At 41.1% G+C, this 13,442-nt stretch overlaps 1 protein-coding gene across 1 annotated transcript in view; it reads left to right on the top strand.

Annotated features, from left to right (window-relative positions):
• LOC139580473 (CUB and sushi domain-containing protein 1-like) overlaps positions 1–13,442 on the top strand; it is a 451,300-nt gene that overhangs the window by 158,173 nt on the left and 279,685 nt on the right. The window contains exon 3 of the mRNA XM_071409207.1: positions 12,832–12,944. Coding sequence (XP_071265308.1) covers positions 12,832–12,944 — 113 coding nt within the window. The remainder of the gene's footprint in view (positions 1–12,831; positions 12,945–13,442) is intronic.

Raw genomic sequence — 13,442 nt, 5'->3', positions numbered from 1 at the left:
TTAACCTTAATTTAATGGCACAGTATAGATAATGGGTAATATTTTGACAGTGCCAACAACAGCTATATCGTTTCATATGATGTGCTCAGCTTGCATAATACACACCTAATGTAAGTTGTACAGACAGCGAAACCGAATTCACAGGTAGACATGCTGTTGGAAATCACAGATGAAACATTATATTGACCAGATACTCCAGTGGCCGCTCTAACGATGAAAATAAATGTCTTCAAAAATGGAAGGCAGTCGGTAGGAGGCAAGATCAAGTGGGACCTTTCTAGCCAATGAGAAGGCAGATACATGGTTGAACAACAGGCACAATGGTTTCCACTAGTTTCGGCAGACACAAAGTCAAAATTGGCTATATATCGTAAAAATGTATGAAAATCCAAAATGTGCTTTTTGGTCTTCATTTCGGGTTAGGGTTAGGCATACGTTTAGCAGTGTAATAAAGGTTATGGTTAAGTTTAAATCACATTTTAAGAAGATAAATTGTAATACAAACATGCAGACCACCATAGTCTGCAGACCACCATAGTCCCTGTGCCCAATAACACTAAGGGAACCTGCCTAGACCCACTTAAATTTGCATACCGTCCCAACAGATTCACAGATGATGCAATCTCTATTACACTCCACACTGCCCTTTCACACCTGGACAAAAGGAACACCTATGTGAGAATGTTATTCATTGACTACAGCTCAGCGTTCAACACGATAGTGTCCTCAAAGCTCATCACTAAGCTAAGGACCCTGGGACTAAACACCTCCCTCTGCAACTGGATCCTGGACTTCCTGACGGGCCTCCCCAGGTGGTAGTGGTAGGTAACAACACGTCTGCCATGCTGATGCTCAAAACGGATGCCCTTCAGGGGTGTGTGCTCAGTTGCCTCCTGTACTCCCTGTTCACTCATGACTGCACGGCCAGGCATGACTCCAACACCGTCATTAAGTTTTCCGATCACACAACAGTGGTAGGCCTGATCACCGACAACAATGAGACACCCTATAAGGAGGAAATCAGAGACCTGATCGTGTGGTGCAAGGACAACAACCTCTCCCTCACCATCATCAAGACAAAGGAGATGATTGTGGACTACAGGAAAAGGAGGACCGAGCACGCCCCCATTCTCATCGACGGGGCTGTAGTGGAGCAGGTTGAGAGCTTCAAGTTCCTTGGCGTCCACATCACCAACAAACTAACATGGTGCAAGCACACCAAGATTTGGCATGGGTCCTCAGATCCTCAAAAGGTTCTACAGCCGCACAATCGAGAGCATACTGACTGGTTGCATCACTGCCCTGTATGTCAACTGCTCGGCCTGCGACCGCAAGGCAGTACAGAGGGTAGTGCCTGCGGCCCAGTACATCACCGGGGCCAAGCTTCCTGCCATCCAGGACCTCTACACCAGGCAAGGTCCTAAAAGGAAGGCCCTAAAAATTGTCAAAGTTTCCAGCCACCCTAGTCATAGACTGTTCTCTCTGCTTACGCACGGCAAGTGGTACCGGAGCGCCAAGTCTAGGTCCAAGAGGCTTCTAAACAGCTTCTACCCCAAAGCCATAAGACTCCTGGACATTTAATCAAATGGCTACCTAGACTATTTACATTGTCCCCCCCTCTTTTACACTGCTTCTACTATCTGTTATTATCTATGCATAGTCACTTTAATAACTCTACCTACATGTACATTTTACCTCAATTACCTCAACTAACCGGTGCCCCCGCACATTGACTCTGTACCGGTACCTCCTGTATTTAGCCTCGCTATTGTTATTTTACTGCTGCTCTTTAATTATTGTTACTTTTATTTATTTTATATTTTTAGTATTTTTCTAGAAACTGCATTGTTAGTTAAGGGCTTGTAAGTAAGCATTTCACTGTGAGGTCTACACCTGTTGTATTCGGCACATGTGACAAATAACATTTGATTTGATTTGAAAGGTGGGGTTTATGACTTTATGGGTGTGGGTAACTAGTGAAGACCAGGCACAACTCCGATATGAATAGTTTTTTCTCAAAGTTGCCGGGATGTCACGTGTCCTACTTATATCAGTACACTCGTAACAACCTAATCATTACGAAACTTCTATTCGATCAAATAAGCCTCACTAAGAAAATAAGCCGTAACATTTTTTTGACCAAATTCAACACTTACTCATTGACCTCCATACAAAAACTCCTCGCTTGGTGAGCGAAAATAATGGAAAACGGCACCTGCTGGACAAGATAGATTTTGGGCCCAGTTATCCCTCTCGTTTCGCCTCTTCCTCTCTGTTGACATGTGCCAGAGAGGAAGAGGCGAAGCGAGAGGATTAACTCCACCTAAAATCTGTCAGTGCCAGAATACAGCGATAAGCAGACCAAGTGGGGATTTTTTGTTTGGATGTCTATGAGAGAGAGTGTCGATGTTACAAATGCACTGATATAATATTTTATGTCGGAGTTGTGTCTATTGTTCACACGCGTATCTGCCCTCTCATTCACACCTGTCTCGCCTCCTCTTGCATGCTTTCCGCCTTTGCAGTCAGTCGACTATCTTGTCAATAAAAGGTAGGCCATGATACATCATGCCAATTGAAATAATTCTATGTGCATTTCAGATATACAGTGGGGAGAACAAGTATTTGATACACTGCCGATTTTGCAGGTTTTCCTACTTACAAAGCATGTAGAGGTCTGTATTGTTTTATCATAGGTACACTTCAACTGTGAGAGACGGAATCTAAAACAAAAATCCAGAAAATCACATTGTATGATTTTTAAGTAATTAATTAGCATTTTATTGCATGACATAAGTATTTGATCACCTACCAACCAGTAAGAATTCCGGCTCTCACAGACCTGTTAGTTTTTCTTTAAGAAGCCCTCCTGTTCTCCACTCATTACCTGTATTAACTGCACCTGTTTGAACTCGTTACCTGTATAAAAGACACCTGTCCACACCACTCAATCAAACAGACTCCAACCTTTCCACAATGGCCAAGACCAGAGAGCTGTGTAAAGACATCAGGGATAAAATTGTAGACCTGCACAAGGCTGGGATGGGCTACAGGACAATAGGCAAGCAGCTTGGTGAGAAGGCAACAACTGTTGGCGCAATTATTAGAAAATGGAAGAAGTTCAAGATGACGGTCAATCACCCTCGGTCTGGGGCTCCATGCAAGATCTCACCTTGTGGGGCATCAATGATCATGAGGAAGGTGAGGGATCAGCCCAGAACTACACGGCAGGACCTGGTCAATGACCTGAAGAGAGCTGGGACCACAGTCTCAAAGAAAACCATTAGTAACACACTACGCCGTCATGGATTAAAATCCCCCTGCTCAAGCCAGCGCATGTCCAGGCCTGTCTGAAGTTTGCCAATGACCATCTGGATGATCCAGAGGAGGAATGGGAGAAGGTCATGTGGTCTGATGAGACAAAAATAGAGCTTTTTGGTCAAAACTCCACTCGCCGTGTTTGGAGGAAGAAGAAGGATGAGTACAACCCCAAGAACACCATCCCAACCGTGAAGCATGGAGGTGGAAACATCATTCTTTGGGGATGCTTTTCTGCAAAGGGGACAGGACGACTGCACCATATTGAGGGGAGGATGGATGGGGCCATGTATCGCGAGATCTTGGCCAACAACCTCCTTCCCTGAGTAAGAGCATTGAAGATGGGTCATGGCTGGGTCTTCCAGCATGACAACGACCCGAAACACACAGCCAGGGCAACTAAGGAGTGGCTCCGTAAGAAGCATCTCAAGGTCCTGGAGTGGCCTAGCCAGTCTCCAGACCTGAACCCATTAGAAAATCTCTGGAGGGAGCTGAAAGTCCGTATTGCCCAGCGACAGCCCCGAAATCTGAAGGATCTGGAGAAGGTCTGTATGGAGGAGTGGGCCAAAATCCCTGCTGCAGTGTGTGCAAACCTGGTCAAGAACTACAGGAAATGTATGATCTCTGTAATTGCAAACAAAGGTTTCTGTACCAATTATTAAGTTCTGCTTTTCTGATATATCAAATACTTATGTCATGCAATAAAATGCAAATTAATTACTTAAAAATCATACAATGTGATTGTCTGGATTTTTGTAGATTCCGTCTCTCACAGTTAAAGTGTACCTATGATAAAAATTACAGACCTCTACATGCTTTGTAAGTAGGAAAACCTGCAAAATCGGCAGTGTCTCAAATACTTGTTGTCCCCACTGTATTACTAAGTATGCATTTCAGTGTTCATGTTTACCAAGAGGCTCTGGCCAGGCCTAGTGTTTGTGAGCAAGAAAAGATCAATCACATTTCAACTCTTCCTATGGACACTACTATTCCCCACATGTCATGGCATTAGTGGCTTTTTGGACTGACAGACAACTGAAGAACAGTGCTCTATTAGTACAGAATATGATATTGTTTTTAATAATGGTTTGTCAAATAATGCATTTCATCCCCACAGAGACTATTTTATTTATTGTATTTTTCAGGTTTGTGCGTGAGTGGGTGGCATAATGTGAATATTCTCTTGCCCTACTTTAGATTTTTATGAAAATAGCTTGGAGCAGTAGCTTATACAGACAGACAGACAAACAGACAGACAGACAGACAGACAGACAGACAGACAGACAGACAGACAGACAGACAGACAGACAGACAGACAGACAGACAGACAGACAGACAGACAGACAGACAGACAGACAGACAGACAGACAGACAGACAGACAGACAGACAGACAGACAGACAGACAGACAGACAGACAGACAGACAGACAGACAGACAGACAGACAGACAGACAGCTTTGTATTTAGTCACCTGTTGTGACTTTGTATCTTAGTGTTTTTCCTTGTTTGGTTATTTGATCCTATAAAGTGTACTATGCAGAAAATATTGCCACAAACACACACCACTTTCCTGCAACAATTTTATGACTAATTCTCAATATGCTAAAGGTCTTGCTATCAGTCATTCTCATCATGGAGAAACAATCATCCAAGATACAGATGTTGGATCATATTTTGAACAGTTTCTCACAGCAGGAAAATAATCCTGCAGCAACAGGACATGTGAAATATTGTGTGGATTATAACCAATGGACATTTTGTAGGGGTTGAAATTACAACGCCTTTTTAAACTTTGAATACACTACAAGTTTTCTGCAATAACAGAGTGATCAAATTAAGATCCTACATCTGTAGTACACTATCATTCCTTTGTATCAGTATGGATCAGAAGTCACGGATCAAATCAAAGTTTATTGGTCGCGTACACAGTTTAGCACATGTTATAGCGGGTGCAGTGAAATGCTTGTGTTACTAGCTTCTAACAGTGCAGGACATTTTTCAAACAAGTACACAAGTAATAATAAAAAAATGAGAAACAAGAAATCCAGAATGTCAGAACGAACCCAGTTGACAACCCAAATAACAGTGTATCAGTGCTGGGGGGTGTAGAGAGTACTGTCAGGGAATTTCATTCTGTAACAGAGAACAGATTTTGTGTTTGACTTATATAGTTAATGCGCTTGTACTGTGAGTAAAGGAGAGGCTTGCTGAGCCATGTGATGGATATACCAATATATGTTGACTACACCATTGATGGGCTCTAATGGCGTGCTCATCTTTTTGCAGGATGACAAAAATGGTACACTCTTAGAAAAAAAGGTTTTATCTAGAACATTAAAGGGTTATTTTTTGGTTGCAGCTAGAACCCTTTTGGGTTCTATGTTGAACCAAAAAGGGTTCTACCTGGAACCAAAAAGCTTCTCCTATATGGGGATAGCCAAAGAACCCTTTTGCAACCCTTATTTCTAAGAGTTTACAGCTGGTGTCCATTTCATGATTCACTATTCTGTATATTGGGGTGTATTTCTAAGACAGTTGTGAGTCCATTGTGTGGCAAAACATATATTAATTGCATTCAAACGTAGTTATTGATTGTTTTGTCTATTGTTGTTTCCATACACCTTGCAGCTGATGTAATACACCTTGCAGCTGATGTAATACACCTTGCAGCTGATGTAATACATCTTGCAGCTGATGTAATACACCTTGCAGCTGATGTAATACACCTTGCAGCTGATGTAATACACATTGCAGCTGTTGTAATACACCTTGCAGCTGATGTAATACACCTTGCAGCTGATGTAATACACCTTGCAGCTGTTGTAATACACCTTGCAGCTGTTGTAATACACCTTGCAGCTGTTGTAATACACCTCGCAGCTGTTGTAATACACCTTGCAGCTGTTGTAATACACCTTGCAGCTGTTGTAATACACCTTGCAGCTGATGTAATACACCTTGCAGCTGTTGTAATACACCTTGCAGCTGATGTAATACACCTTGCAGCTGATGTAATACACCTTGCAGCTGATGTAATACACCTTGCAGCTGATGTAATACACCTTGCAGCTGATGTAATACACCTTGCAGCTGTTGTAATACACCTTGCAGCTGTTGTAATACACCTTGCAGCTGTTGTAATACACCTTGCAGCTGTTGTAATACACCTTGCAGCTGATGTAATACACCTTGCAGCTGTTGTAATACACCTTGCAGCTGATGTAATACACCTTGCAGCTGATGTAATACACCTTGCAGCTGTTGTAATACACCTTGCAGCTGATGTAATACACCTTGCAGCTGATGTAATACACCTTGCAGCTGATGTAATACAGTTTGAGGGTTTTGAAACACAGAAGGAAATTACTTAGATTTCAACGTACTTTTATGAATTACTTTTGCCTGGCTGATGATTATGTATGATGATGTAAAGTTGTTGAATTCCCTGTTAGATTAAGTTCCTAATCCACAGTAGCTGTCAACTAAGCTTTTTCTCCGGTTCATCTCAAAATCTCAGAATTAAAAAAATAAATAAAAATAAAATACTTGAACAAAACACTGGGTTGAATAACTATAATCAGCTGCTGTGTCTGTGCCTGAGGTGTGAACACATTGTGGACTACTGAGATACCTCTATTCACAAACCAGGCTGCAGAAAGATTAAGAGAACAGTTCTATAATACCATGTGAATAAGAAAACAGAATAACCCAGTACTGAGAATTCCTGCAACTTGAAACTTCGCAATATGAAATCGCAATATACTTATTTCTATGACTGTTATTGTTCAGTCTAGAGCTTCCCAAAGCCAGAAAACTAAACCTCTTCTACGAGAGCCAAGGATATTCTTTGCAAGGCGAAGCTGCCCTTATGGAACACTCTTGAAGTGATACCTGGCAATATGAATAGGGTCGAGGGAACTGCACTGCTTTCCTTACCTTGAACTGAAACAAAAGGCTTGACATTGTAGCTACTTCTTTGTGGCCCCCACAGAGGTATTACACTCGAGACAAATTGACTTTAAAGAATGCTTTGAGGAATTTAAAGAGTCGAACGGCAAAGCCTAAGCGGAACTGATTTCTCAGACACTTGATAATCAGACTATTTTTTTCATTATGAGACTTGTCTTTCTGACGGCATTAGTCTCAGTGAACTTTCTCTCTTTAATTCCCTGATGAAGGTCCTTTTTGAATAGATGTGTGGGTGGCAAGAGAATTCCTGGTGAATTCAAGAGGTTATTGGTCAATGGTTTTGAATTATTTAATGGTAAGTCTCTTATAAATCTACATATTGGATTCTTCGTCAACACATCAATCAGAGTGATTTCATTAAAACCCAATTTTATACAGCATGATAATAACATGGCAAACACTGGAAATGAAAAAGTGCAAACCTTGAAAAGGCCTCACCATTCACTTGAAATACACCACTGAAGACTTGTAAGACAGACATTCAGAGTTCAGCTATCATAATCTAATAATCAGTGTTCACCAGTGCAATTACGCATGCAGCTCTCATTTCTAGGAACCCCCATCACAGAATATAAAGGTAATTTCAGAGCTGCCCGACTTTATTCCACACAATGCGTTGTTCTTTTGCATGGAGTCCATTGAGATACATTGCAATCAAGCTCCAGATCAAGCCACTTTAAAAGGGAGGGAGTTCTAAGAAAAGTTGAAGTAATTGGACACAGTTGTGTGTCTGACTAACTGATCACTTAGTTACTTTTCCAAGTTTATTTTATTATTCAGCTCAAGAATCTGAGCCTAACGAGACAAGCGAGGATGTACATTTACGTCATTTAGCAGACGCTCTTATCCAGAGCGACTTACAAATTGGAAAGTTCATACATATTCATCCTGGTCCCCCCGTGGGGAATGAACCCACAACCCTGGCGTTGCAAGCGCCATGCTCTACCAACTGAGCCACACAGGACCATGTATGATCTCTGGACTTCTGTACCTTTTTTCCTTTAGAGATGCATGGCCACAGTGATCAGTAGAGAGGATGTATAAACCCGGAACTAACTATGTGTAAGCCTGTAAACTTAAGTATAGGTTTTAACAAAGAAATTAACTATCAAAAGAGGACGTTAGATCATCTGTGAAGAATCTATTGCTATACTTCTGAAAATACTTTAGAAATTATAATTAAAGGGATCGATTGAAGTCTTAAAGGTGGATGAATCTTCTGTCAGTAAAGAGAAAGGCCTGCCCAGTCATTTCAAATGGAGCCAAGTCCCATGTTCTCTCTGAGCTAATGCACACTGTACTGACCCCCTTAGAGTAGCAGCTTCACAGCTTACATTAACATCATTTAGCAGAAGCTCTCATCCAGAGTGATTTACAGTGAGAGCAAACATTTTCATACTTTCTTTTCATACTGGTCCCCCGCAGGAATCAAACCCACAACCCTGGCGTTGCAAGCACCATGCTCTACCAACTGAGCTACACGGGCCTAGCTCTGTTGTGGACTCTAATAAAATTATCTGACTGGCACGAGAGCTCAGTGACACTATAGCCTTCCAGCACCAATCTGGCATCTGTTTGCAAACTGCAAAAATACATCCATTCCAAAAGTCCTAAATGGATTACTTAGAAGCCAAAGTTCATTTTTAAATGATGAACTGGCAAATCAGGCCATTGCGCTGGTTGTAATTAATAACTCAATCGATCCAACTGTAGGTACAATGGTATTGGCCAACAATGGTATACACATCAGTTGACCATGCTATACAGTATCCAGGCTCTAAGAACTCCATTGACACAAGTTTAGGTTCGTTAACCATTTGTGAATGTTAGCAATGTACAGTAATTATTGTACTTGGTTCTTTGTACTTGATGAGGAAGTTGTATTACCCAAGAGCGAAAGCTGACAACATGAATCTAAGTGCTTTAATTAACCCCATAACTGTCTCTACTTGCAGAAAGGTGCTGTTATGCCGTTGATTCTAAGAAAACAATGTTTGCAATTTGCCACTGCTCCATTTGAAATGGAGTAATGGTGGACCACTAATCACTAACACAATCTCTGTGACCAGACCCTGGCATTATTCTTGCTGTTATCATTACTCAGATTTTTTCGCTACTCCCCTTCTCAGTTAAGACTGATTGACAAACTAAAGAGAATGTCCTGAATATGTCCTCCTAGTCCTCAGTTCCGGTGTGCTTATTCAAAGATTATCCATATAACAACAATTACCATCTAATTAATTGTGTGCTTCCAAAGTATGGTGATGTGGCCATGGCAGCGTCAATAAAAATTCTCTTTTCAGATCTGTTGTCAGTGCAGCTGCTAATCAGGAGTTTTCATCTGTGAACAAGTGCTGCATTTACTCAAGGGTCTCGCCTTTGAGGTGACGGAGAAACCACTTATTTCATGCATTTTGACTCTTAGACAACTTTTCAAGTGGTTCGCCAAGAGGAACTGAAAGTTAACCCAAACAATCATTCAATGTCAAGCAAGGATAAGGAGCCTATTCTAATTGAATGAAGGGTGCATAGATGGTGTTTCAGTGAGTTGAAGCTGTTTAGGGTGGTATCCCTTCATTTGAACCAATAGTGTTGTCAATATTTAAATAAGGACATACGCGTATCGTTGACAGAATACACAGCCATTTTCTGTAGAGTATACCTAGATAGGCTAACAAAGGCCTGAAACCAATGTTATTGCCAGAGGCTTTCACAAGGACATCTCAGATGCCCACACAATCATCCTCAGTGTAAACCGTTTAACACATTGTTGGTCTTCCATCCTTTGATATTTTAGTCATTTAGCAGAAGCTCTGATATGGAGCGACAAGGTTTAAGTGCTTTGCTCAATCAAGATCACATCAACAGATTTTTCACCTAGTCAGCTCAGGGATTTAAACCAGCAACCTTTTGGTTACTGGCCCAATGCTGTTAACTGCTAGGCTACCTACCTGTCGTACTCCACAAGCATATCTTGAAACATGTTTCTGGCGCGGACGCCTGTGTCTGAATTAGTTTGATTGTTTGGATTAGAGACTGGGTGGCTCATGTTGCATATATTAAATAGTGTGGCATTTAAGACATTGAGTCATATTACCTGTCAATCTATTTTACCCGGTAATAGCCTGTGTGTGGACAGCCATTGGTGAGCTAACAGAGGCTATGGCATTTTTAGTAGCTGTGGAAAACATACAGTATGTCTCACAGGTGAGGGAATCAAACCATTAGTGGTAAACATTACAGCGGGTGGGGGGGTGAAGTTGTCTCCAGTACCAACACAGAATTAAAGATTCATAAGCTGCTCAAGTTTTAAATTAGATAAACACGAAATGGCATGCAGAACAAGTATAAGAGGGAACATCACTGGACATAACAATATGGGAAAATGAATGCTTCATCAAAGATTTGCCAGGCATCTTCCATGTGGCGCAGAGGTTTAAGGCACTACAAGGCATCACTAATAGGGGTTCGATCTTGGGCTGCCTTGCAGCCGGCTGCGCCCGGGAGACCCATGAGGCGGCGTACAATTGGCCCAGCGTCGTCCGGGTTAGGGGAGGGTTTGCTGGCCGGGATGTCCTTGTCCCATCGTGCTCTAGCGACTTCTGTGGTGAGCCAGGCACATGCACGGTTGCCAGTTGGACGGTGTGTCTGGATTCTGGGTTAAGCGAGCAGTGTGTCAAGAATCAGGGCAACTTGGCAGTGTTGTGTTTCGGAGGATGCATGGCTCTCGACCTTCGCCTCTCCCGAGTCCGTACGGGAGTTGCAGTGATGGGACAAAACTGTAACTACCAATTGGAGAGAAAATCGGTAAAAAAAAGTATATACACTACAGTTCAAAAGTTTGGGGTTGTTTGTTGATGTTGAGACTGGTGTTTTGCGGGTACTATTTAATGAAGCTGCCATTTTGAGCCTGTAATCAAACTCACAAATGCTAATGCTCCAGATACACAACTAGTCTAAAGGAGTCCAGTTTTATTGCTTCCTTAATCAGCACAACAGTTTTCAGCTGTGCCAACATAATTGCAAAAGGGTTTACTAATGATCAATTAGCCTTTTAAAATGATAAACTTGGATTAGCTAACACAACGTGCCATTGGAACACAGGAGTGATGGTTGTTGATAATGGTTCTCTGTACGCCTATGTAGATATTCCACTAAAAATCAGCCGTTTCCAGCTACAATAGTCATTTACAACATTAACAATGTCTACACTGTATTTCTGATCAATTTGATGTTATTTTAATGGACAAAAAAATAGTTTTTCTTTCAAAAACAAGGACATTTCTAAGTGAACCCAAACTTTTGAACGGTAGTGTATATAAAAAAAGGCATGACAGAGTATACACTTTAGGGAAACAAGAACTGCATACAACATTCTGGGAACATGTTACACTAGAAGTAGAGGGATGCCATTGGTAGCTAGGAAATATCTATGGTAAGCGTTTAATTTCAGTGACTAGTATGATTCACATCAGCCTTGAGAATGGTTGTCATTGAGAAAGGATTAAAAGCCTCCTTCTGTGAAATGATTCTTGGATAGACGTGATGGATTAGGGCTGTACTACCTTATTTTTTACAGACTTTACAACTCTTAGCTTGATGGGTTGAAAGAAGATTATAGGCAAACTAGGGTGGCAGGTAGCCTAGTGGTTAAGCGTGTTGGGCTAGTAACAGGTGGTTGGTTCATATTCCCGAGCTGACTCTGTGAAAAATATGTTGAGCAAGGCACTTAATCCTAATCGCTCCTGTAAATCGCTCTGGATAAGAGCATTTGCTAAATGATTCAAATGTAAATTTAGCTTGTTTGACCCCATACTATTGAAGTAGGTTACTAGGTGTTTTACCTAAATCTTATTGTCACAAATCAACAATGTCTTATTATCGAGAAAATATGATGTATTTGCTTGGTACTCTGTTCAGTAACACTTTTTGGATTGTTAGAAGTTAGCTACATTAACTAAATTAGCAATATTAGCTACTTTCACTCTACTTATTTTTGGCAGCCTAATTATCTTGGCATGTGCATTAATGGGTCGGTACAACAAGTACAGGACGGCCATTTTTTAAGTAGAATCTGACCCGTCTGTACTGGCTCTAGGAAATAGAAAGTTGTGAGTGCCCCACACGCAGCTATACACATTTTGGGAAGCTTTATCTATAATTGAATGTGGACACTAGAGATGTAAGCGTCCAGGGAAAATCAGTTGGATTTATTTCTACACTGTTTCTGTGACACGATCTCATCAGAATGTGCTTGTGTTTGATCCCAGTGAAGGCTGGGTCTTTGCTAAAGGGTCCTTGAACCGGTCTAGCAATGCTATGGTCCTTCTGTTCTTGTTCCCTGTTATTGTGTGCCTGATGTCATTGCCTTTTCTGCTGAGTGTAAAGCATTTTGTTTCATTTTATGAAAACTGTGTTTCTATGAAAACGGTTCACATTTGCGACATGACCACAGTACAAATCTGAGACCACTAACAATAATGCAAAGTACTTAATTATTTGATAACAATTACTAAATGTAATGTAACATTTCTCTCTTTGCAGGTTATCTGGCTTCATGTTGCCGTCACCTATTGTGAGCACAGGGTCAATAATGGCCCTTTGGTTCACAACAGATTTTGCTGTGAGTGCACAAGGATTTAAAGCAATTTATGAAGGTAAGACCTATTATTATTGATTATTTCTCTAATTAAAAACCTAGCTGAATTGATGTAAGAGAGGGTTAACAAAAAGGGTTAAACAAATATTTGTGTTAACAAAATGGTAATTGTCTAACTATTGACTTGTTTTTCTATTCTATATTGAGTTCTTTCAATGGCTAAGTTGGCGGTGGATTGTGATTGCTGCACCAGAGTCATTCGTTTGATTCCCCCATGGGTCACAGATCCTGAAAATAAAATATATAAATGACTATGTTATTATTGTATTATCAAGTAATTCATGAATCGGTGTCTCAAAATCAGCATATTAATATGCTTTCAGAGAGCGGGGTGCATTTCGTATGATGAACACTGCTAAGTAGTGTGCACTTAACGTGCACCTCTTCAGGACATGTCAATTGGTTACTGTTTAAGCCTTGTGTAGAGAGTTCATCTGCTAAGTACATGTTTCAGTTTACAGTTTACATGATTAAACCTGTGGTTGATAGCTGTGGC

The sequence above is a fragment of the Salvelinus alpinus genome, chromosome 7 (assembly GCF_045679555.1).
Source record: "Salvelinus alpinus chromosome 7, SLU_Salpinus.1, whole genome shotgun sequence".
NCBI classification, from domain to species: Eukaryota; Metazoa; Chordata; class Actinopteri; order Salmoniformes; family Salmonidae; genus Salvelinus; species Salvelinus alpinus.
The sequence above is the reverse complement of the archived record's forward strand: the minus strand, read 5'-3'. Positions and strand labels throughout refer to the sequence as shown.